This window comes from Rhopilema esculentum, chromosome 8 (genome assembly GCF_057945365.1).
Source record: "Rhopilema esculentum isolate cy_ngs chromosome 8, ASM5794536v1, whole genome shotgun sequence".
Classification (NCBI taxonomy): Eukaryota; Metazoa; Cnidaria; class Scyphozoa; order Rhizostomeae; family Rhizostomatidae; genus Rhopilema; species Rhopilema esculentum.
Window position 1 is genome coordinate 9,366,789 of NC_142822.1, and position 26,871 is coordinate 9,393,659.

General features: G+C 38.7%; 1 protein-coding gene across 8 annotated transcripts in view; it reads left to right on the forward strand.

Moving 5' to 3' along the window:
• LOC135694795 (3',5'-cyclic-AMP phosphodiesterase 4C) overlaps positions 1–26,871 on the forward strand; it is a 93,072-nt gene that overhangs the window by 50,891 nt on the left and 15,310 nt on the right. For 6 of the 8 annotated variants that reach the window (XM_065213665.2, XM_065213667.2, XM_065213669.2 and 3 more), the window contains 6 exons: positions 19,328–19,510; positions 22,057–22,158; positions 23,408–23,490; positions 24,206–24,222; positions 25,665–25,760; positions 26,045–26,138. In XM_065213665.2, coding sequence (XP_065069737.1) covers positions 19,328–19,510; positions 22,057–22,158; positions 23,408–23,490; positions 24,206–24,222; positions 25,665–25,760; positions 26,045–26,138 — 575 coding nt within the window. Of the gene's footprint in view, positions 1–8,675; positions 9,767–9,793; positions 17,135–19,327; positions 19,511–22,056; positions 22,159–23,407; positions 23,491–24,205; positions 24,223–25,664; positions 25,761–26,044; positions 26,139–26,871 lie in introns of those variants that run through there. The other 2 variants (XM_065213674.2, XM_065213673.2) reach the window with 2 other exon arrangements.

Genomic DNA, 26,871 nt, shown 5'->3' on the forward strand with positions numbered 1-26,871 from the left:
TGACGATATATGCTAAATCTAGTGCATACACTTCTCGCAGACTTTCAAGGTATATGGTATATGCTACCAAACTTTAGTCCGCTATTTGCGGTGTTGCAGAATGAATGGCAACTTAAGTAAGCCATGCTTGAGCATTGTCTAAAGGGGCGTTTTAGTTACTGTGAGCAATTACCAGAAAACAAAGCTAACCGGGCTGACTTGGCTCATCGGGCCGGGCTTGTTTGTCTCATCAGGTCGGGCTTGTTTGGTTAAGCCGGCCGACCTGGATTGGTTAAGCCTGCCGACCTGGATTGGTTAAGCCTGCCGACCTGGATTGGTTAAGCCTGCCGACCTGGCTTGGCTCAGCCTGCCCACCTGGCTTGGCTCAGCCTGCCGACCTGGCTTGGTTTAGCCGGCCGACCTGGCTTGGTTCAGCCGGCCGACCTGGATTGGTTAAGCCTGCCGACCTGGATTGGTTAAGCCTGCGGACCTGGCTTGGTTAAGCCTGCCGACCTGGCTTGGTTCAGCCGGCCGACCTGGCTTGGTTCAGCCGGCCAACCTGGCTTGTTCAGCCGGCCGAGCTGGCTTGGTTCAGCCGACCGAGCTGGCTTGGTTCAGCCGGCCAAGCTGGCTTGGTTCAGCCCGCCAAGCTGGCTTGGTTAAGCCTGCCGACCTGGATTGGTTAAGCCTGCCGACCTGGATTGGTTAAGCCTGCCGACCTGGATTGGTTAAGCCTGCCGACCTGGCTTGGTTAAGCCTGCCGACCTGGCTTGGTTAAGCCTGCCGACCTGGCTTGGTTCAGCCGGCCGACCTGGCTTGGTTCAGCCGGCCGAGCTGGCTTGGTTCAGCCGACCGAGCTGGCTTGGTTCAGCCAGCCAAGCTGGCTTGGTTAAGCCTGCCGACCTGGATTGGTTAAGCCTGCCGACCTGGATTGGTTAAGCCTGCCGACCTGGATTGGTTAAGCCTGCCGGCCTGGATTGGTTAAGCCTGCCGACCTGGCTTGGTTTAGCCGGCCGACCTGGCTTGGTTCAGCCGGCCGACCTGGCTTGGTTCAGCCGGCCAACCTGGCTTGTTCAGCCGGCCGACCTGGCTTGGTTCAGCCAGCCAACCTGGCTTGTTCAGCTGGCCGAGCTGGCTTGGTTCAGCCGGCCAAGCTGGCTTGGTTAAGCCGGTTGACCTGGATTGGTTCAGCCGGTCGATCTGGCTTGGTTCAGCCGGCCGAGCTGGCTTGGTTCAGCCGACCGAGCTGGCTTGGTTCAGCCGGCCAAGCTGGCTTGGTTAAGCCGGTTGACCTGGATTGGTTCAGCCGGTCGATCTGGCTTGGTTCAGCTGGCCGAGCTGGCTTGGTTCAGCCGGCCGAGCTGGCTTGGTTCAGCCGGCCAAGCTGGCTTGGTTAAGCCGGTTGACCTGGATTGGTTCAGCCGGTCGATCTGGCTTGGTTTAGCCGGCCGAGCTGGCTTGGTTCAGCCGGCCAACCTGGCTTGGTTAAGCTGGTTGACCTGGATTGGTTGAGCTGGTTGACCTGGATTGGTTCAGCTGGCCGACCTGGCTTGGTTCTGCCGACCGACCTGGCTTGGTTTAGTAGACCAGGCTGGCTCGGTTCAACCGGGATGACTCAGAGACCGCATTTTTTAGAAATTTATTTTGTCTACATTTGTTATCCTACGTTTATACTCTGAAGAGTGTCACACGAAATGTTCCTAAAGTATGCTATTTTCACGCTTTGCTATGATACCTTTGTGTATGTAAATAATTAGCAGTAATGCTTTATTTCTTAAAACTCGTCATCTTCTTTTGTTTTATATTTGCTGAAATCTACAATGTTTTTAAAACTGAGGGAGAAGGTGTTTCCTGTCCTTACATGCTAAGGCGTATTTTCGTGCTTCAAGACGCTGTAAATTCGATGTAAACAGGTCGCAGAAATGCGGCAGAAATACGGCACGGAACGCTGCCATACGCTGTAAACAGTGTGTAAAGCTCTGCAAAGGCTGTAAAAACGTTGTTTATACGCTGTACAACGCCGTAGTAGTTTATTTTCTTCAATCTAAGAGTAGCTGAAACGTAGTCTCGCTCTGTTTATTGCAGTTTAAATGAAACCTCGTCAAATGCGTGTGGCATTATAAAGGAAAAGAGAACCAAAAGGAAAATCGTGGCACCTAGTTTTGCCATGGATTGATCTGTATTACAATTGACAAGTCATCTCTGATTTAATATCTGTTTCAGTTGAAGAATCTTCTACCGAATACGGCGAAATTGACCAGTTTAGTCCTTTGTTTGTGTGGGGGATCTAGTGAATGATCCTACCATATACTGTTTAACATAGCCATGTATATATATATATATATATATATATGTGGGGGATATAAGTACATATATAAGTGAATGATCCTGCGCTGAGTTAATGTTTCGTCTTTCGAATAGAGGCGAAGCTCCAGAAAGGTTCCTTGTTCTTGTTTGATTAGATTAAATATATTAAAAGATAAAGGCTAAAAATACAGCGAGTGTTCAATTATATTTACACGCGTAAAGAATCCTCGGTGCGGCGAAATTTACATTGATCTAACATATTCCATGAGCGATTTTATTACGAGCGGTAATCGTCAATCTTCGAGTCGTGTCTACTTCTCCCTACGCCTTCTTTCGATGGGTTGAATTGGTTGGCACCAATCACGTGCTCCCCCCTCCACCCCCTCCACATTTCAAAGTCTCCCAATACTCCTGTTGATCTCAGTGGCGTCGCGACAAGAACATGTCCACCCCAGTTTGCTCAAAGGTCGATTTTCTAATTTCTTGAAATCCGTTTAAAAACTTCAAGAGAGGGGGGGGGGATGAGTGGTGGGGGTCGATTTAATTGTTGTTCTTTCAAAAGAGCTCCCGTTAAGAAGAAAAGGTTGCTCGAAAAAGTTGCTTTCCAAATATTTTGAAATATATCAGAAATACTAGGCATTCCGAGGGTCTGAAGGACGTGATCGAGAAAATTTTTTCTTCCATTCCGGTTTTTTCGGGCTGGTAAAGCCACTGTTTGATCCTTTTTTGTAGATGCCTGTCCAGTGACACTTATCTATCAAAACGGCGATGGCGTTTTTCTTTCCGGATTTCATCCCTTAGAGTTAGACTGATCGAACCACCAAAACATTCTCAATGTTTTTCAGGTTACTAAGTGCCTGTTGTTTTACTTATAACGTTGCCTGCAATATGTAAATCTGGACTGTATTTCGTCTCCACCTTCAAATTCCTTTATCTTTGGCTATTTCCCATGTTTTTTGGTCAAAGTTAAAATACGTTTTTCGCGTTTAGGCTTTGTGCATGCACAAACAAACTAATGACAGGGTTGGCTGCACTTTTTCTTACAAGATCTGGGAATTAACACCATTGCTACGTACTGTCGTTCTTTTGGTTCTGTTCTACGCCATTTTAGCCTAACGTGTTGATGCAGTAGCCAGGTGTGTTGTTTTCATGTGTTCCCTGTCACAGCAGTGTGTTCCCTGTCGCGGTTTCTTCGGTTTTCACTATTAGCAATTACGCCATGTTGTGTAGGGAGTCTGGGAAGTAGACTGCAATGTCATTGAGAAGCCAGCTGCTTCATGCTTTTAAATGACATCATCATTTCATCTCTTGAAGGCTAATCTTGTTTTGATCACCTTACGAGGCAATTGGATCTACTGTTATGTTTATTTCTTCCGAACATACCAATAACAAACCCACGTGCTGAATAGATTCGATGTTTACATTGGTCGTAATGGAGTGAAGCCTGACCACCTCAAGTTTTAACAAAAAAGACTATAATACCGTTGTACAGCGTTTTGCAGCATTTTACAAACTTTACTAGAACTTTAGAGAGTTTTTACAACGTTATACAGCATTTTCCGTTATTTCCGTGCGTTTTGCACTGTGTTCGTCATTGTTTCTCACCTATTTTACAGCGTGTTTACGTACACTTCACGGGGTTTTTCACAACGTTCTAAGGCGTGTATACATCATTTTACAACGTTTTCACGCGTCTTCAGCGTATTTACACACACTTCAAGGGTATCTTCACAACGTTTTTTAGCGTTTGTACACCATTTTGCAGGGTTGTCGTAGGCTAAAGTCTTCTCACTTTGGATTGATTAAAGGCAGAGAAAATATCAAAGAAGAATATGACTTTGCTATCAGTTTTCGTGAACTGGTCTGTTTTTAGCGTTTACTCTTACACGATCCGCTTTTCTCCGGAACAACTCTTTTTTTCTATCACCGTAACATTTTTTCAGATTTGATTGTAATGATAATTAGCTATTTGAATTGTTAATTAGCACGTTTTATTGAATAACTAAGGGTTTGTAATTAATTTCACGTGAATTTCTTAGCAGAGGACGATAAAAGGTCATACAAAAAGTTCTTGTAATAGCAATAATAAGCACAATAATGATATTGGCCCTGAACGCACTGATTTCTGACATAAAACTCATTATCTTTGTAAAAGTGGATAATCGAGAAAACTTTTCCAAGTTGGACAAAGAGAATCCGATTTCCGCTTGGAAATTCGAGCGCGCTGCAGTTGGTGTGTAAAGCCCTGAACGCATTGATTTCTGACATAAAACTCATTATCTTTGTGAAAGTGGATAATCGAGAAAACTTTTTCAAGTTGGACAAAGAGAATCCGATTTGCGCTTGGAAATTCAAGCGCTCTGCAGTTGGTGTGTAAAATGGTTGTTTGCTGTTTGGTTAATGTGAAGTGGTTTAAAACAAAGAACGATTTGACTTTGGGTATTCTGTGGCACCAGAAAAATGCGTTAATTGCTAATCCCATTCCCGTTTTCCAGAGTTCGTCCTGCTCTGAGGCAGGACGACGGAACCTTTGAGGGATTGGTGAATTTTGTTCAGTGGCAATTTGGGTGGGCGCATTGGAAAATCAGCATTTGTTTACTAAAAAGTTTAACCCCTGTTCTCTATGAACAATAGATATTAAGTGTGTCAGCAGTTTTTCCTGAAATCTTGTTCCGTGCGTCTAGGGCCATAGTCTAGTCAAACTGTTTAACGGAAGTGTCTTTACTATTATCTCACTAATGGAGTGATGGCACTTATTGATGGTCTTATCAAAACCAATAATGGAATGTTTTGGAATTGTTCTAGCAGTTTTAGAACCATCCACATGAAGTGCAAAATTGAAAACCTGCTATTGTGTAGACAGAAGGTATTCGTTTTCATTTCACCCACAGTAAAGTTTCTGCACTAGACTCTAGAAACCCTACAGCTAGACTACCATTTAACGTGGGGATTTTGGTCCAAATTGAACAATATTGTTATCATTATTACGATATTAGCAAACATTTTAGAAAAATAATTTTAAGTTTAAGCGAGACTAAAGATATATTCATCTTCTTTTGTTTGAATCTCCAGCAAAAAACTGTTCTGATTTAGGTGAATATCTCGAGCCTATGTTTTATGGTTTCATTGCTATGAGGGAGGGGGGGGGTGGGGTTGTCATCGTTTTGAGGTACATAACAATATGGAAATAAAACGTTTAAAACTGGCTTTGAAAAAGGCAAACATTTTGAAACATGCTACTAAAGCTTTTCGTCTGACACTCTTCAGAGTATAAAGCGTTAGAGAACAACATGGACCGTCCCACCTTGCAGTTTTAGAATCTATCTACATAAACATGGAAAACCACTTTAATGTGTAGGACGAAGGTATTCGCTTTCACCTTAGGACTCCATTGGTGACATATTAGATAGACAAGCGGCACTGATTGGGCAACCTCAACAGTCATGTGCTTGCGTTTCTAATTGGCCTATTTCGATCCACAACTTGGTACATATATTTCCTAGCGTATAGTTTTCGATCTATGTTCTGACATTTTAAACTCTGAAGAGTGTCAGACGACAAGCTTTAGTAACATTTTTCAAAATGTTTCCTTTTTTCAAAGCCATTTTTAAATTCTGTACCACATAAAGTTTATTTGAAAATAAATTTATTCAACGTTGGCGCTACTTAGGCCAATCGAACAGCGAGGTATTACACAAAGCAATCCATAAGACATCTTCTGAGAAAAGTAACGTGAGTGTATGAATTGAAATACGCGTATTGAGCACAACCCCTAACTCCGATCTCCAAATTCAATACTGGTTCGTATGTTTTGAATAGCAGAGGTCTCAATATTAACCTGGGAGAAAGGACTGCGAAATCTAAACACGAGGTTGTAGACAGGCATCCCTATCAACGAGCTTTGGTTACTCATCTTTTCACAGCTGTTTAAAGACCCCAAAAAGAGATATTTGCGTTGTTCGGGTAATGAATGAAAGTGGATTGTATGGAACAGTGCTTATGTCTTAAAAATGCTTGTTTACACAGCCGCTCAGCCGTTGGTGACCAACTTGGAAGCATCTGAGAAAACATACGCAATCTGTAATATCGTATGATAATATGCTGAATCCCGAAATATACCAATTGATTATATAAAGTCAATGAGTCAGCTTTGATCAAACCTTTTGGTGTTAATTTTGGGTTAATGTATAGTTGAATCCAGTTAAGTCACACCCCAGATAGCTCGTAGTTTCACTGAGTCGGGCTGATTCCCATCAGATATTCCTACCGTATTTAAGTCAATGGTCGTACCTCGGATAAGCCGGAGTATTTCCTTTTCCCCATTTAAGGCCAAAATTTAACGGGATTCAACAGTATCTACCAAAGAATACATTTCCCACCGCCTAATAGATATACCCATTTGATTTACTTTGCTCAAAGACGTAGAAACCACTTTTCAGAAGCAGAGGTAAAGCAAGGAAAACACTGATTTGCAAACCCACTGAGGTGTCCCTTTCTTCTCTACACGTGCCCTTCCCAATTTGAAATGCTTCTTCCAGCGTCTTCGAATTCACTTCAAAGAAAACATAAAAAATGCTTTCCCCCACCTTTTCGCTCAGAACATCTGTCCTTCTTCTGATATCCTGAGTTCCAGACCCCAAACTAAACGTATTTGGAGTCTGGGGCTCAGACAATCTTCTGAAGGCTTGAAGGCAACAAAACTGTGTGTCATACCTGCGATGGTGTTATCTTTTTGGAAATTATAGGGGTGCAATTTTACAGATATTTGAACTTTTGCTCTTAAAGCGAAATCAGCTGTTCAACTCAGATGCTTATGAAAAAGTCAACATTCAGTCCCAGATAGTCAGTTTCAAAGCATAAAGTGGAATCACTAATTATTTCTAGAAAACGCATTTGTTGAAACGCTTTTCCCCAACCCCTCTCTAAATCTCTTGATATCCTTTACCGATACCTGTAGGGTATGTTCGTTTCTAATGTGAATCATTTTGGTTTATCAAATAATTTGGATGTTATGGCTAATCAAAATAATTTGGATGTTATGGTTAATCAAATAATTTGGGAAAGCTATTTGGTGACCATTTGATGAAATACGTAAACTAATGAGAAAGCTATTTTGGGGGCAAGCTGGGGCGTATCTGATTGGAGCTTTAGCGAGTGTAACATACCTAAGGTTTCCGTGGAGTTGGTGGGTGAAGTCAGGTGGTCGGGGTAAAATCTTTAAGTGGTGTATAAATTTCTCCTAGTGTTAGCGAAAGTTGGCATCATCTTCATCTTCTTGGGTGAATTTTGCGTACATCTTCTTTGACCCTCTTCACTCTCTCCTAGTCTAGCCTGTGCTACAGACCTCTACTTTGAAGTTAGGGGTCTGGAACGCAGGCTACCCTAGTCTGGCAGGTCTATTTATTGTAAAACGCTTGTGGCAGATTATACTTACGAAGATGTTTCGAGGCAGCTATGTCCTTAAACCCACTAACCTTAAGAGTATAAACAATGATCCATTCTTGCTTGGAAGATAAGGGGCTTCAATTTTTAACGCTCTCTAGTCTGGTGTTGTATGTACAGGGCCATCGCTAGCTTTTGTGCACAAGGGGGCTGCCCTGATCCCATTTGCCGACAAAGTGGGTGAGCTTTCAATTATTTGCCGACAAATCTGAAAATTTGCCATAGAACCACCCCTAGATGGCAAAAAAACTTATCTCTTTTACAATGAAATTTTCCTTCAAGGGCAGGGAGTGTCACACCCCCCACACCCCCTCCCGTAGCGACGGTCCTGGTGCTGTTTTTGCTAAGATACCTTATCATCGTATAACTTTTATGAGTCGCAAATAACGGCTAAGATAAAGTGAATTATGATTATTATGATTACCAGTAGGGTGTATGCTTATGGACAAGATTGTGATTGTGCATGTGAGCAGGTGTAGGCGAATTATAAACATGTTTAATTTCTGTATGTTTTCTATTCGTTTACTTGTGCATAAATTTCTGTACACCAACCCCCTCCCCTTGATCATCCCAATCAAGGAATAGACAGTATCGTACTCCTACCGGAAATCCTCATTTAAGCCCCAACCTTCGAATAGCCCCCATTCCCCCCATAAATAAGCACCAAACCCAAATATTTTTTGTGAAGTAGGCCCGCTGCCTTGCCCCTCAAAAAACTCAAGTAGTATGAATAAAATACTTTAATTTTTTTTCAAATGTAGCTTTTTTACACTTATCCCCCCCTCGAACAAAGAGTTTTATCTCGATCTTTGCCCGGCGTTCACTTTGTCATACAATTCTTACAATATTTTCACACAATTCTTACAATATTGTCACACAATTCTTACAATATTGTCACACAATTCTTACAATATTGTCACACAATTCTTACAATATTGTCACACAATTCTTACAATATTGTCACACAATTCTTACAATATTGTCACACAATTCTTACAATATTGTCACACAATTCTTACAATATTGTCACACAATTCTTACAATATTGTCATACAATTCTTAAAATTGTTGTCTGGCTGAGTTTTTTTGGAAAAATCCCAGCAGGTTTCGTTAAGGATGTATTCGTTAAGAATGACAAATCTTTATTTCATGGTGACTCTATGGCCATTCTTTGATTTATCACCCTCAACAACCTGGTTGCCATTTGTGATTAACGTGATCCTTGCGGTGATCATGATCGCTTTCAACCATTTGATGTTGATCACAACCAGTCATCGTTGTTTTCCGAGTGCTGAATCTCAAATGTCACCGCTACTACATGCTTGTTGATGTTAATGAACTCATTCACAGATGCATATTTCATTTGCGTTAATTACGTATTTGAAAAGGTATTTTTACTTTTGCGAGTTGTGCTCGTATCGCAACACCTTGTGACCAGGGCACTAGCTTTTTTAGACTCCCTGTGGCATTCGAATGCAGTTATGAAAAACTTGAGGCCCAAGCGCAAGATGTTTTGTTTACTCCGTGGAATAATGGGCAGTAATGCCTAACCGTTTTTATGAGCCAGAAAAAAGCAAGACTTATTATTTGTTTCTTGCATATTTGGATTTTATAGTCCAGAATCTTGTGAACATTTTGTTTCGCTCGAGGACGTAGGCCGGTTGCTGTTTCTAGCAGTGGACGAGTGGAAGAAAAGTATACGGTGTCCTCGTATATAAAGGAAGCTTACTTGATAATCTCGAGGGGCAAATTATTGGAATATTTGAGTACTAGTTGTTTCCTGTATCGGATATCAGACTGTTGTAGAAATTTCATTTAAGAGGAGAGCTTTTTATCAAGAAATCGAACTTTTGAATTCAGAAAAGTCATTTCCCAAGCAAAAGCGACGGCTGCAACACCTGCCTTAAGACTCCTGTTGGTGGAACCACAAACTCTTGTCTATGAGGCATCAAAATTTCACAGGCCGTAGGTAGGCCTGTTGCTGCAAGACAGAACCTGGAATGGGTGCCTGGCATACTAAACGTCGAACGAAAGATCGGTAAGGTTTTGTGTTGAAATGTTTTTTAACGTGACTTATGATGGCAGTTGTTTCTTGGAGGGCCTACACTCTTGTGGCTAGGCCAACATCAGTCAACTCGCTTCTCGTGCACATGACCTTATAGTCAATCACAACCGTACAGCTTTGTTTGATCCGTATTTCAGAACAGAAAAGTAGAGCTTCAGCCTTGCTTAGGAATAATGTTGCATAAGGCCAATAAATGTTTTAATGCTGCTGCAACGGCTAAAGCTAAGGTCAAGTTATGGTCAATCCTACTGATGTTGTCACACGTATCGTGTCCTTATATTTTTGCCAATTTTCTCTAAATTGCATTTTCTTTACGTTATTATTTTCTATCTAAAAATTCTTCATCTGTCATCTGCAGTAACATCATAAGCTTAATCTTCTCGGTTGCAGTTTGCAGTAGTTTAAACGCAAGCCAATAACGGTTTGGTTGATTTTATCATTTGTGAAATAACAATGGTCCCTTACCATATCCTTGTAGGATTTTTAGCTTAAGCTGAATTTTGTCATCTGAAAGCCCATCATTCTATTATATCATAAGATTTCACCTGGTACCATTCAGTTATTGCTCATTATAATTGTCTATTCCCCAATACATTCCAACCTGCTGTCTAATTATTCAAAAGTAACTTACTTGTTACAATTTGTTGAAAACTATTTGTTAAAATTTGTATTCAATCACTTGTAAGTGAACCAGAAGAGAAAGCTGAGCAACTAAGTATCTTTTGGTATTTTCAAAACCATTAAAGCACTTAAACCATTTAAACTATTCCAAGCACATATTTGCTGTGCAGAGATTTTTAAGCAAGACACCTATATCTAACTTATCAGAACTTGGAATCTTTTTTACCAGGCAACCTTTTTATATAAATTGGTTTAATTGATTTTCAACTATGGAAAAAGCTATGAAAAGCCACAAAAAATAAGAATAAATTTATTTTCTTCAATTTCATTTTATTGTCATTTTATTTTAGATTTCTCATTTTTTATTCTAATAAAAGTTCAAGTATTTGATATGCAAAATATGCTAAACTGCAAAAAAACCAAATTGAAATAAAAGCATTTGTGTCTTAAATTACCTAGCTCATTTTATTGATAAACTTATTGAAGCCAAAATCTCCCTTTTATCCATATATGTAATATTTGATAAGTTCAGAATAAGCTCATTTAAAGATTCAACATATCGTATTTCCTCTAATGAATGCTGCCCTCTGATAAACGCTGCCCTCTAATGAACGCCGCACCTTCAGCCAACCCTTTGGGAAAAGCCCCGCCCTCTGATGAACCCCACCCTCTATTGAACCTCACATCTTGAAAAGCGGCATTCATTAGAAAACACACCAAATATAAGGTAACAACAAGCTTTCTGTCTAGGAATCAACCAAGAATTGTTTTCAGTAATAAAATAATGTATCATTATATGCTTTTGATTACACTGCAAAGCAGACTAATTTGCAGCAAAGACATTGTGTTTTATTTTGATATGACTTTGATAGGGGTAGGAAAGAAGTTATTTCTAAAGTGAGAAGAAGCAAAAAATTCTGCAAAGATAGTAGTTTCTGTGATAATTTCTGTGATATCTAATTTCCAAGGTCTTTTCAACATACTAACTAGAGGGCAATTGCCCCTGCAGCCCCAGTGTCCTGCCCTTGTTAGAAATAATATGCTTTTGTCCTTCTCTTTCTATAGAAAAGGGTTGACCTGATGAAAGTGCTTTGCTAACTTGAACCAAGGTACCTCAGAAAATGCTTTGCTAACATAAACCAAGCAAGCCCACCAAACAAGCAAAACTTCTTTTTATAGATTCACCAAATTTGTTGGAGATAACAACTTTCCCAATAGTATTCCACATTTACTATAATCTGATAATTTTAGCTGATAAAAATTTTCACAAAGGAATACAAAGTAATCCTTTAAAAGCAATTTGAAAAATAAACCATTGCAAAGTAGAATCCTTTTTTCGAAAGCTCATATTAATGTTTTCACTTTTTTCTTCTTCTGCTCTTAGTATCCAACCAATATACTTATGAAATATTCTAAGATTTTTTTGGGAAAGTTTGTGAAATCCTGCATATATTAAAATTCGAATTATCACATTTCCACTAACATGAACCCATGATATTTAAATGCCCCTGCTAATTAACACCCTTGCTTATTAACACACATTCCAATTAAGCGCTCCCTCTATGATGCACCTTTATGTTTCTTTAAAAACATTAACAGAATAATTTGAAATTTCCTAACAGAATCCAAAATAAAGCATATTTCAATATATACTGCAAGTTAGTTCCAGTTGATTGTCTGAATGTTTAGTATTTTGTTTCTTTATGCTTAAGGTTGTATTCTGTTTAAAGAAGTTTAGAAAAGCTGTGTTTAGCACAAATTAATTTACTGCCCTTTTACCCTCAAAGATGATTACATTTATTGAAATAAACCCCCCTCCATGTAATTAGCATCCATCCAAATTATGATTTTGGTACCTTAGGACATTTCAAAAGGAAAGTACTTGCTGAAAACAACAGCTGATTTATGAACAAAAAGACCCTTCAGTGCAAATAATTGAAAGGGTATGTCATACATTTCAAGCCCCCTCTCCTGCTGCTTCTGCAAAGCTTTTTTATGGGGTCAGCTTTATTGTCAGCTGTTTTGTATTTGGCAGGCCTATGAAAACCATGGCAGGCAGTCAACAAGCTCAGACATGATTTGTCTTGTTAAATGTTTGAATCAATAAGAACAAAACCCTCAAAAGCGGCTTGGGAAAATGGCAAAGAGTGTAATTTTATTGTTCAATCAATGACAGACCAAACTTAGAGAAGAAAGCATGGATACTTTTTCTTAAAAAATCTTTTGATCTCTGCTCAAATTGATCAATCAATCAAAACAATCAATTTTATCTCATTCAAGAAACCATTAATAACAATGTTCGATTTGTGATGTCAACTAACATTATAAAAAATAACAACATAAAATACTATGAAAATAGACTTGATTGATATTGAATCATGACAAGAAATTTTAATATAGAATATGAATATAGTTAATGGCTATGCTTGGGACATTTAGAAAAAACTCATAAGAGAGCTATTGAACTGAGAGCCCCACTGCTTATGAATTTACAGTGAATTTGAACTAGATTGAAAAAGAAAAAACTTTTAAGACAACAAATCCTGGTAACAACTAAAAGAAAAACAAGGAAATAGATTTAAGGGAGGATGTTATTATCAATCATCATCATCAACCATCTATGGAGATACGCAGAGTATAGAGTTCTTAAAGTGTGACATCACAAGGGTCTTTTTTAGAATATTTTTACTTTGGACTAGATAACCTTGTCAAAATCAGTTAACTGTGTTTAAAGTTGGGGGAGATATGGCCAATGAAAGATTTTGAGCTTGCTAAGGGATTACTTTTATTTAGCTCGGTTTATAAAAAGCAAATGACAATGTTTTGATGTGAAAAACCCTGTGTTGTTTGGCCCTCTCCAGCTAGTTTTACCACATTTGGTTTATTCTATACAAACAGGGATTTTTTATTATTCAAAAAATTCAAAAAAAGATTTCATGATGTCATCACTTATGAAAACAGAACTTATGCTTCAGTTTTTAATTCCTCACCGTTGGTTCATTCTTTGCCAACTTGCACCTCAGTTTTGTGCAGGGTTTCTGATGAACGTGCTTTTGTGTGGTTAAAGTGTTGTATGACTCAAATTTGACAAGTCTTTGAAATGAGAACAATGAACTCAAAATGGAAATATGAATCAACTGAGAACATGATTTTGTGATAGTTTGTCATGGTTTCTTGGATAATTTTGTGAGTTGAGTTGCACAAAACCTCTTCTTTAATGGTCTGAGGACATGGCTCAAGAAAGTACATGTGGAATAACAGTTTTTCATTTTTGGGTTTGGATGAAGTAATTACTGAGACTCTTTCGTTATAATTTTTCCGTTATTTTTTTTTTGTTCTTATTTATAGTATTTCTTTATATATTTTTCTGGTTTTTGGTATTATTAAATGTATATATCGAGAAAAGGTTTCTATTATGGAAACTTCAATATTGGCAAATTAAATTTAATATGATAATTTTGCAATGCGTTTCTTAAAATAGGGATATCTTTTCATCAATGAAAAAGTGTTAAGAAAAATTTAACTCAGTTGTCAAATTGGGACACTGGTCAACACCACTGGACTTAAACTGGAGGGGCCAATAATGTAAAGAAACTTCTGTCTTACCTCATCAAGTCCCAATTGTGGGAAACATCTTAAACGACACTGTTTTTTATTGTAGACTTTAGTTTAATGTACGTGTTGTAATCTAAGGTTTATAATTATAAATAAATTGAGGTGATTTTAAACCCTTGTATAGCAAAAAAAGGGGGAGGCCTTGGCCTCCCAGGTGGCACAGGCTCTGTGTCAAGAGCTTCTGTGCCAACAGCTTCTTCTTGACTAGTTGTGTTATTTTATGCTAACATTTAAATCAGAGTTCTATCTAGCATTCAGTGGTGGTTTTTAGGGTGGTCCAGGGGGCATGGTCCAAGGCCCCATGCTTATTGTAAAGAACAAGGGCACTGCAGATGTTCTTGGCCCCGGTCCCTACTGTCCCTAAAACTACTGCTGCTAGAGTTGTCATAGATATAGGAAATATTTCATAAATGGATCCTGCCCCCTGTGCCCCCTGTGCCCCCATTGCTCCTATGTGTATGACCACATTTTTCAAGGGGCTTGTTTCTATTGTTTCCAGTAGTGCCCCCTATGGCACTTTCTTTCCTATGGCACTGATTGCATGAAATCACATGTACTATTTTTGCTTGCAATAGTAGAACACCTGCTACTCTGATTTTGTTTTTTGCAACATTCGCTTTTAAACTACAATACTGTTTGATAGTAATTTCGTGGCCATTGACGTTATGTTTAACTATTCATAGCATGAAATACATTCATTGATTCGTCCAGCTTCCTTCATTGTGCAATGTTTGCTAAAATCCAACATAGCAAAAATCTGAATGGATTAGAATGTGTAATCTTTTTGTCTCTTCTTGAAATGTAATCAAAATTTGTCGACCTGATGATTATCTGCCTACACGTTCCAACCTTCAGTGTGGTGTCATACGTCATAGCTGTGATTTTTTAGACATCTTGTCATTAAAATGAAGAAAAACACCGCTATATGACAATTAAAAAGTGTTTGGGGTTGTTGTATTATTCTATTCATTTTTGAATCTATTTTTGTTGTTCGTGTCGCGGTGTTTGAAGTCCTAGTTTGACCAGCAATGGTCTTTGCCATATGTTTTTTGCAAGTTTTTTGCGTGTTTTGCACCTGTGTTGTCTTTGGTATGACACTACATCCAGTTGTGGAGTCTTGGCCTTGGGAATGTGAGGCTACCTTTGACCACAGCTGCCTCGAGGTCACCCGTGGGCAAGGTATAGTACCTGTATGCCCCCTCACTTGGGTCACAGTTATTATTTGCTGCCTTGCATTTAGGTCTTGGCTGACCAAAGGCTAAAGCTGGTACCTTGATCAAAGTACTTGAGATAGTGTCTCTTAAAAATACTAGTTGGTGGAAACTATAAAACACAACCAAGGCAAGCTATGAACATTGCAAAACCGACATATCGCATCGCCCGTCGCGCGGGTTACTAAGGGGCGCGTCCTTTAGTGTTCAACCAGGCTAGAGTCGAAAAATGTGAAATTGGTTCGAAAAGGCCTAGTCTACCATTAGATCAAAGAAATGAAATGACTAAAACAAGGCCTCCGACGAAGGGGGGCCGGGGGGGGCCTGCCCCCCCACTTTTTTGCAAAACAATAGTTTTTTTCAAAATCTTTTGTTATGGGTGTTAAATTTTCCCTTGCCCCCCCCCCTACTTTTCAACCTTTGTCGGAGCCCATGTAAACATCAAGAGCTAGAAAAGGAAATAAACACAGTGAAGATCCGAAATATTTCAAATGGAGAGCAGGGCAAATAAATATTCAATCGTGTTCTGACGACTTTCGTCTTCACGACATCATTGACCGATGTGAAAAAGCAAACCTCGACATCGTATGCATACAAGAATTCAGACGACTTTGAGGAGGATCACAATCTTACAAATGATATGACATACATTGGAACGGAAAAAATTGTATTCGACAACACGTTGTTGCTATTGCATTACGAAAAACAAAAGAAATGACGGTATCTGATATTATGCACATCTCACCAAGATTAATGGCTGTCGATATATGTCTTAAAGGTTACAAACTAAAGATAATCCCAACTTACGCACCAACTGAAGGAATCAGGAACATTGTAATTATAACGAATACTACATGGTCATATAAAATCATATACGAGATAACAAATACAGTCAAGTTAATGTAGCCACCTATTATGAAAAACAACAGAAACAATGGATAGCACATGTCACCTGGAGAGAGAGCGCCCTCCCCTGTAAGATGCTGACCTTCCACACAAACAAGTTCAAAAAAAGAGGCCGAAAAGTACCCTCTATATAATAGAAAGGACCATGTGATCAAGCATAAATAAGCCAAGGTCAATTCCTGTCTGACTGCGTCAAGAAAACAGATCCAAAAAGTAACTCTTGGTGAAAGATCAACTGTGAAAATAGCACTGTAACATTCAATGATTGCCAATTGCTTCCAAATGTGGAATCGGCTAACCCTAATTATTATTATTATTTTTCTCTAGTCATACAGGTTAGGGCTTGTGCATGGCTTTCCATGTGCATGCCCTCGTCCCAAAGGCTTTTTCCACTTTTGTGAGAGAAAAAATTTTTCCGCATTATCCAGACCTACAGTGTTTTTGCAGACTTCTTTGTTTAAAATCGCAGATCTTCATGGAGTTAATTATCAAGTATAGTAGTGGCTAATTGTTTATTAAAGGAAATGTGCGACAGTCAATTGCTTTCATTATTTGATGTGTATGTTTGTGGTTTGCCAGCAAGCTGACCGCGGGCTGTCTGGGTTGTGTACCGATACGCCGCTTTTGAGTTTGTTTTGCATAGAGAAACCTATCTATGTTGTTTGATTGACATCAGCTCAGATGTAAGTACCATCCGTGTCGCAGGAATAAGTGGCCTAGCTGTTTCCTGGATGAAGTTTTACCTTGGGAGAAATCTCAAAAGTCAGGTTAAAATGCATTTCAGACACCAGTCAATATGATTCACTATAAACATACCACTTGTAAGAATGAGGATTAACCTTAGAGGAATTGCCGTCTACGTTGGGTTGTTTTGAAAACCTTGAAGCATTAAACCACTGGCCTTCAATTCGCAGTTAGTTTGAAATAAAATGGAGCATAGTCGAGAGTTGAAGCTAGTTGGGCTTTCCAATGACCTCCTCGGCAAGCGGTATGTATTAACTCAATCCTGAATACTGGAGATAAAAGATAATCTCTAGTTGCTGCATGAGGATACCTTCAATTAGGCGCTGTATCGTGTTTGGGCTTCGAAGGAGTGGACTTTGCTGTAGGCCCATCATAAATCTGGCAAGTTCAAAAGTGGGGGCAGGGGGCAAAAGGAGGGTATATTTTTAGCAATCCGCAGATGTTTTTAGTAATCCTCTGCTGACAGTAGAAGCAGCAATTTCAGACGAGAGATTCTCAACTTGAGCATGTGACGCAACCATATCAAGAGATTAACTGTCGTGAACGTTTGAAATTTGTGTTTCTTATCAACTTGATAATTTGTTGTAATTATAAACCTGTATTGCCATGTAGGTACTACTACTGCAGTGAGACGGATTTTTGAACTGTTCTAGGCTAAACTTTACGCCCCCTCCTTCCTAATACGATAAACAGTCTGTCGCACAGATTGTTAACTCATATTTTCAAAATTATTATCAAAAAGGAGCGAACTTAACATTTTATTCCTTGCACATTTACTTGTTATTTTTTTCTTTGGCACCAAAAATGTTCGCGCGAGACCTTTGAAGTCTAATGATTTCCTGAATCTGACAACCATTACACTAATTTTTTTATTAGAAACAGGTAATAAGAATTGCATTCAGTAAATTGCACACTCAGAAAGTTTCATCTAAAAATTTGTTTTGACTGCAATTTGACATTGATGAAGTTCAACGAGCTTAAATGTTTACAGATCTCAACAGAGTTAGTTATTCTACAATGTCTGCCAAAGTCTTAGAACACTGACATCAATTTCCAAGGTCAAAATCCACCACCCCCCCTCCTCTCCCCCACGGAACAATGTTGGTTTACTATCAAACGGGTTAGGGTTTTAGGAAGTAATTTCTTTTGCGCTTCTTTTATGATATTTCTCTAAATTATCAACATTGTTTTAGGGGGAAGGGGCGGAAGTAGTAATTTTTTTCATGAAAGGAATGAAAGATATCAAATGGAGCGTAAATTGCTGGGTGTTCCTAGTAGTTTTGGCAGGCATTGTATGAAAACAAAATTCCTTATCACTTTATCTCTGAATATAAGTGAACTATTTACTTTACCTTGAAAGCACGTTTAAAGAATTCATTACCTAAGAAATTTAAGAAATATGTAAGAAGCTTTTGATAGCAAAATGACCAGAAAATCTTAGAAACTGCCTACCAACACGGGACCTTAGTTTCTTATAAAAAATACGTGTAATCAGAATTAACCATTGCTTTGTCATTCGTATATTGTGGCACTAATTTTACATACACTCCTTTTTATAAGAACACCGAGGCTTGATTTGCTAAGTAATAACAACAACGTGAGAACATGACCAGCCTGAGATTAAAAATTGGTTGGAAAAATTTTTTTTTTTAAAGTTTTCTCTCGTGTGAGAAAAAAACAGATTCAATTCGCAAGTAATAGAGAGTACTTCGAACTTTTATACTTAGTATCTTATTTCAGTTATTTCAAAGATAAGGGCCTTGCGAAGTTGGTTGTGAAAAACGTTTGTGACGTTTAAGAAATACTATTTTTTGTGCCAACATGTCAACAACGTTTTCGGACAATCTCCAAATAATGATTATTCAGTTATTTTTCAGATTTAATTGTTTCTTAATGTTTTTGCTTCAAGTACTGATTTTTTATTAGTTTTTCTTAATGTCCAGTTTGAGCCGATGTTTCTTATAACATTGTTTTGTTTGTGACGTTTAGAGTTGATTTGCATTTTTGCATTTATTCAAATTCAAATTATTCAAAAAAGATTTGTTCCGTGTACTGGCTGAGGTTTCTCGATGGCCCCTCCGGCAATTTCAACCTACTTTTTGCACAGTAACATTGCTGTTATGTTGGTAATTATTTAGAATTATGATGTTACTCAAATGTTTGTTTTTTCAAAGTCATTTTTTTATGTTTTTTGTTAAAGCCACTATCTTACTATGGTTATGAAGCAGTAGGTTTTCTGCTCGGCATTGTAAGGTAGTCAAAAGTTATCTTGCTTCTTCAGCAAATGCGCCGGTTCAATGTTCGCTAAAAACACCTTTACGTTTTAATCCCTACAGATGTTGAAGAGATTATCCCAACTTTCTTTTGTATCCTAATTTCGTGACAAAATTAAAACCCGTTTATGCCGTTAATGTAAACACAATTCTTTTCATCTTAGTTCAAGGCTCCATGGTGATGCCGAGCAACATGCAAAGCAGCAAACGAGTCCACTTAATGAGCACGACCGATTGCAACTTCCCGTATCCGGATCGAGAAGAGAATCGTTTTTGTACCGGTCGGACAGTGATTGCGACAACCCCCCACCGCCGTTGTCTTCTAGGTCATCAATTTCAAGTGAAGGGTGAGAATCTTATCAAGAAACTCTCTACGTATTATATATCAGTGTAAGTTTTGTTTTAACTTCCTGTGTCCGGATCGAAAAGAGCGTCATTCTTGTACCGGTCGGACAGCGGTTTGGACAATCCTCCTCCGCTTTTATACACTAGGTCATGAATCTAAAGGAACTCTTTGCCTAGCGAAAACCCTCTCATATTTTATTAATGACCAGCTGCTGACATTGAGCGAAAAAGTTTTGTTTGGCATGATTATAAATTCTATCACATGTTTTCATCTACTTCTACTGAGGCTATTCTCTGAGATGACATTCCCCTACGGACTATTCTCAAGAAGCCACTCCAAAGAGCCACCCCCACCTTCCAGTGGCCAAAAAACTATAAAATACAGCCATAAATTTCCTACCATCGTTTTCATTTCTTAATCTAAGTAATGGTTAGTGCAGATGGAGAATCATCTTGACTACCATTCAAAACTAATAATGCATAAGAAATAACAATTTTAAAAGCTGCTCAAAACCCGAAAAACTCAAGTAAAAAATTGTAATTACACTTGTATAAGAACCAGTTAATTTAAGTTCAGGCTGACTGTTCGTAATTTTTTCGAAAATCTAACGCTGGATTGGTCTTAATTTGTTCTTAATCTGAGAGGGTGTAAGCAGTGCGATTGCTAGCTTTTTCGCTCTAGGGAGGTAGTCAGGTCTCATTTGCAAACAAAGTGAGTGAGACAACCTTCATTTACCGACAAGTTTGAATATTCACAAAAAAGTCCCCACACATCGCTAAAAATCCTCGATTTTGGGAAAAAACTTTGTTCAAAATTGTATTTTGAAGAAACTCAGCCGCAGCTTGTTCTTAATTTGTTCTTAACTTTTGACCAATTTTGAGTCTCGTGTTCTTATAAAATTGTTCTTATAAAAAAGTGCATTTTAGAAAAACTCATACGTACTGCAGGAACTGCAATTAAAAGAGCAAAACCTTTACTCAGGCAAGACTCAAAAGGGCCAATCAACTTTTCTTTTATTACTGTTGTTTTAAAGGTTTCTTTGTGATTTACACTTTCAACAACATAAAAGTTTTAACACATTTAGCAAAAAATAGGGGACCCTGGCCCCCCCCCCCCCCCCCAAGCAACCCCCCGTGGCGCGGGCCCTGCATCTAAGCATTAACTATGCAAATATTACCCGCAAACAAAGCACAACATTTTCTTTCGAAATGATTGAAGGCTTGGTAAGCACTTTACAGTGTTAACGATAGAGCAACCGTCAACAGTTTGTGGCCTTAGTCCAATCCGCATTAGTGTGCATTGGGTTTTGTTGTTGTTTTTGTAAATCTTCTCTGTAGCACCGAAGGATTACCTTGAATAATGTTATTTACTATCCAGTAAACTTTAAATAAACATTATTTTGCAGTCTAACTTACAGTCCATATTTAGCTTTCGACTGTTGTGTCTATAGATTGTGTCGATAATCGTCCGGTGTTCCATTCCGTTCCCACGATACCGGATTCATTTCATATCGGATTCACTGACCCAATCCGATACGAATATTAAGCTCTATTCACACGATACCGGATTCATTTCGTATCGGATTCACTCCTGTTCACACGGTGACGCTACGCTTTAACACTGCTCCGAAAAATCCATTGTCTTGAAGAAGTTGCATAGCAACGTGGAATGTTGTTCGTTGATTTGCTCTTTTTCTGATTGAATGCATTCTCTGACGTGACGGAACTGATACGCTGTTTTGTTTTGAAGAAGAAATATTCCGACATCAATTTTCCTTTGCATTAATCTTGTGAAGCTCATCATCATCGCAAGGAGCATATTTATTGTTTAACTGCGATCCACTGTCATTTTGTGTCTTGAAAAGAGTGCCAAAATGTTTTTAAAAACCCCTAAAACGAGGCTGCCTTTTCGAAGCAGAGGTTCCAGAGCGAAACCGTTTCGGATTCATGCGTTTACACGACCTCAAAAACGATTCGATATGATTCCATTCCACATTCACAGCGGAATGGTTTGACTCCGCAAAAACGATGCGAAGCGTATCGGATTCAAGCGTCATCGTGTGAACAGAAGGCCTATCCGATATGAAAAGGGGTTTGATACGAAATGAATCTGGTATCGTGTGAACAGGGCCTGAATAAGGAAAATTATTATCATGAATAGCTTACAGATGAATAGTTGTAGTGTTAGACATTAAGCGTTGAAGCGGGGGGCTGAAGGGGCTATAGCCCCACCCCAATCATTTTCAAAATGACCTTAAAACCATGCAAAATATCTGTCTTGGTTTTTCGCATGTTTAGTCCTTCTTCCCGATATGACCATATCTCGTGACTTCTAAGTCTGGCGTTAGAAAGAGCTGGCGACGCCCCTCACTCTATGGTAGGGACTCCGAGCCCAGACCCTCTTATCTGTAGTCCGCAACTACTGAGCCTTTCTCACACGAATCATTGCAAAGGCCCCCCGTCCTCTTTCTCTTAAATCGCAACAAATACAAAACAATTTGCACCCCCTTCCTCTCTCAGAATCTTATTGTGTAACTTTCCTTTTCAGAGTACGTTCAGAAGAGCTGGTCACCCCTTTTGCCCAAGTTCTCTCCTGCCTTCAAAACATTCGCTCAAACTTCGTCCTGCTGACAAATGTACGCCAGAGCAGGTAAACATACCTTTTCCATTTTTTGCCCTTCTTACTTAAATACACGTATTATTTGTACCAAATCTTGACACATGTATGCAGTTAGCTAGGGTTTATTCGATTTTGGGTAACGTGACCAACAAACAAACTACACTTGATACCAGTCATTTTTGATACTACACTTGAGTTCGAGTAGCATCGCACCTTACCTCTACGAAATGGCAGTAAAGTCTCCAGAATAGATTTCTTAAAGGCAGTCTATCCTCTCCGTAATTGGCCAATTCTAACTTGAATGCCTCGCCTTCAGAGGGTCTGCCTCTGCCGTTTTACCATTCGACATTAGTTAACACGACCAAAAATGCCATAACTTTATATCATCGAAACTGATCTAAACGTTTGAGACTAAAACAAAATTTGCAGCAACTGACCCAGGGAGGGTATTATGCGTGATTTCGTGAATTTAGATTCTTACGTGAAGCGTGAAACATGAGTTTTCTTGCGTTATGTCGTGAAAAGGCTTTAACGATCCGTGAATTCGTAAATGAAATTTTAAATGATAATTTAAAAAAATTGCCTCCATTTGGTGCATAATGAACTAATAATAGTTAATAATCTCAAATTAGTATTTTGTTGAGTCATATCGCACACGAGTCTCTTTTAAAGTCGTGTTGTAGTCCTTCAAGCAGGGCTCTGGTGAGCAATAGCTGATATTGCATTTATTGTTTGCGTGAGCGTGAAAATCCAATTTTGCAGTGCGTGAATGCGTGAAAAGTCAAAAAATTGTGCGTGAATGCGTGAATCACTATGAGGGGGGGGGCTGGTTATTTGTGCATTAAACCAACGAGGGCATGAAAAGAGATTCTGAGAACAACTAGGGACAGACTGCCTCTAACCATCCTAAATTCAATTAGCAAGTTGTGTAAACTTTTTCTGTCGTAAAATATAGAAAATTTATCAAGGTATCGTGATAAGGAGATAAATTGCAAAATAATTCTTGAGTGTTTCCTATTTATAAAAAATGTTGACTGTTGCAAAAACACGAATTTGAACTTTGGTGATAAGGTTACTTGTAAAATAATTGTGATAAGAATGTTTTTGTTTGCACCAACCTGTATCAACTTTCCACTTTTGTTTACAAACATCCTGACATACGTCTAGTGCGAGTAATTTTTTGTCTGCTGACCTTTCCTTCCCTGTTGTTTTTATTTTTCGTATCTCAGTTTTGTCTACCTTTTCCAGACAATTTCTAATCAAAATTTGCTTCCCACAGACATCGCCGAGGATCGGATGGTTTTCATTTAAATTCTAGAGTGTGCAATCTTTACGAGACAGGAGATGGCAGCTTTATTAGAGGTCTGTCGTTGTTTTGCTTTATTTTTGTGATTTGTTGTTGTCATGCTTTCATAGCAGCAGTGGCAGCTGATTGGAAACCTTGCCAAAATTCAGTATTTCCCTAAATTTTCCGTTCAACTAAATTCATCTCTGTGAAAACCAGTTGAGTTTGCTTGCAGGCTATTGGAAACCTGCCTAGCGGGAGAGAAGCAGAGCCCGCTCCTTTTTTTTTCTTTTTTGAACTTGATTGTTATTTTTTGTGCGTGTTTGTAAGTGTATCGATTGTTCATCTGTCCGAGCGTTTGTTGTCTGGTCCGTCCGCTTGTCCCTTTCGTCCGTCCGCTTGTCCCTTTCGTCCGTCCGCTTGTCCCTTTCGTCCGTCCGCTTGTCCCTTTCGTCCGTCCGCTTGTCCTTGTGTTCTTCTTACGTCCCCTTCTCGGTCGGTTTTAGTATATTCTAGATTGAGACATGATGCTTCAAATATTGTCTCGAATATCACCCCATGCAAAAAACAACATTAAAAAGAAAACTGTAATGAAAACTTGTATTCTATCTATTGAACAAATTCAGAACGTAATCCCAATTTCAATAATCTAGTTCCCTATTTAATCTTACATTAAATTATATTTTCTATAATCAGTGCTACAAAATTTATCGCAATCTTGAAACTCTTTCTAATTGTTGTTTTGCATTTGAACTTTGCCCATTTCTTTTGACTTTTATTTTTGCATTGCAGATGATATGTTTAAAAAGGTGAGTGAAAGAATTTGTTTAGCGGTTATATTTTCAATTTTCGAGAACGTTCGTTGCTTCTCAAACTTTGATATTTTCTTGTTCAAATTCCTTTGGTTGTGTTCTCACAATAATCCATTTGATAAATTAATTATAGGCTTGCTAGAATCGTCACAGATATGCTTTTGTTTTTTATTCAAAAAAAATTTTTCTCAACCACATGTTATTACCATGAATTTGATGTTTGAAAATTTGTTAAACAAACATTATTGAAAGCCGTATGAAGTTATCAATTTTCAGGACAAGTGCTTTTGCTAGAATTTTAGCACGTATTCCAACGCTTTTTATGCAAATTAGCTCTTGTTTATGTCTTCTTCTGGTGCTGTTATGCATATTTTCAGCGATTCTTGTGAGGAAACTCGATAATTTAAGCAAGCTAAAGGTTATAATGGGTTTCTTTGAAATTTTGAGTAAATATTTGCAACTCAAACCTTTATTTCACATCAGTTTGAGTACTTTGTGCTGCTCTGACGACCTTAAGTAATTTCGATATGAAACAGAGAGGAATCGTATAATTGAAAATGGTTAGCGGTGTTTGTGATACGTAAACGGCTTTTCACGGACCAGTGGAATTGAGGATCGGAAGAGCGATGTGAAAATGAAGGACCACGCTCTTAATGGTCTGTTATTTATCTTGCTTGAAATCATATACTGTTTCTTTGCATTTGTGGCTCATGGGCTGAATTATTTTCTGTTTCTCTACACTCAGGGTTTTTTTAACATACTAACAGGAAGGAGGGCAATTGTCCCTCCCACTTATTGAGGTGGATATTGTCTAATAGACATTGCCTATTGTCCTCCTCTCTACAAAAAAGGCTTGCTCCTGTGTGAAAATCAAACGCTGCTTTTTCCTTCCTATCTTTACTTTAGATCTCGTTTGATTTTGACAGGCACAGCTTTTGACCCTTAAATGCATTAAACATACTTAAGCTTTTCGTCTGACGTAAAGAGGATAGAACGTCAGAACATAGATCGGAAACTCTATGCTAGGAAATGTATATACCCAGTTGAGAATCGAAAAGGCCAAACAGAAACGCGAGCAAAAGAAAAAAGATAGAATTTACTGTTTCAAAAATGAAGGTATCGTAAGAAAAGTTTCATCCCTGACGTCATTCTGCGTCTGTGTATCCTAAAGATTGAAACATTTTTTCCTTTTTTTCATGGATCATTACAGCAGATCATTCAGAAAAGATTCATGTGTATGGTCTTATCCGGGGTCTAACATTTGCCTGTTATTTTTCCCTTGCGGACTTTGGATCGTTTATTTTTTGGACTCTGTAATGGACTTGTCTTCACCAGTGATGACTATCACTGCGAATGTAGCCTGTATCGTCCGAATAGTGAAAATAACTTCGTTTGTCATGGCTTAAAAGCAGTTTGTCATGACTTCGTTCTCTTTGTAGCTCACGATGGAAACATTGAAAGAATTTGATTGGTGTTTGAACCAACTTGAATGCTTGCAAGCCAGCATGACCATCAGCGATATGGCATCTAACAAGGTTTTTATTTTACCATTTTTGGATTTTGCTCAAGACAGATTTAGATATGTTCCGGTTTATATGTTAGATATTTAATGTTGATTAAAGCATAAAGATTTTGCAATGCATTTGAATTCTTTTAATAAAAGTATTGATCTGGAAAGTCATATTAACGTTGAGTTATATTCTCTCAAATAACCCGCCCCTCCCCTCCCATACGCTGTATTGGCTTCATAACAGCGTCGATTTTTCTTATTAGTTTCCTTAAATGAAATGATTTTCTTATCTTTCTATTTATGTTCTAGTTCCGAAAGATTTTGAATCGGGAGTTGAAAGAGAATTCAGAGGCGGGGAATGGCGCATCAGAAATATCGGCTTGGGTGTATAACACGTTTATTGGTAGGTGATAAAACATACATTGTATTCTTCATGTTTTGTGCCTTTATATCTTATATATATCTTTAGAGTTTTGATAAAGCTGTGACCCACCCCCAGTTTTATAAATTCCAAAGGACCCTAGCATGGACTGCTCCTTCGCTGCCTTTTTTTCGGAGCTACTCGATTTTCCAAACTCTGATAGTTGCACTTTCTATATGAATCCTACGGCATTTCATAGTGGGTAGCCGGATAGATTTTAGACATGACCACTCATGTTCATTCACTGAACTTAACAGAAAGGTTGTTTTTATCGGAACAATAGACACTAAATATATCATGGGCTTTCTGTTTGATAGTAGAAAGGGGCTTTATGGTCTATAGATAAAAAGATTTAAACAAGGCAGCTTAAAAAGATCCTTGCCTCTTATTAAGTTTACCATGATGCCTTGTCTTAAAGACAGGCCTATCTAGACCTAAGACGGATCTTTGGGCAGCTTTGGGTGAGCAAGATGGGTGAGCATTTTTGGATTAGCATGATGTTTTTCGAAAAAGAGGACATATTGTCCACAATGCCCCCTCCTCCTTCCCACTGCGTTCTGACTGCCCCCCCCCCCCGCTCAGCGTCACACTGCATTGCAACCATTTATTTTCCTGCGCATTTACTTGTGCCTTTAATGAGGTCTGCTCGACCTCTTATTTTAGTGTTCATTCAAAAAGGAATGCCGAGTTAATAAAACTGTGCCCGCAATCTAAA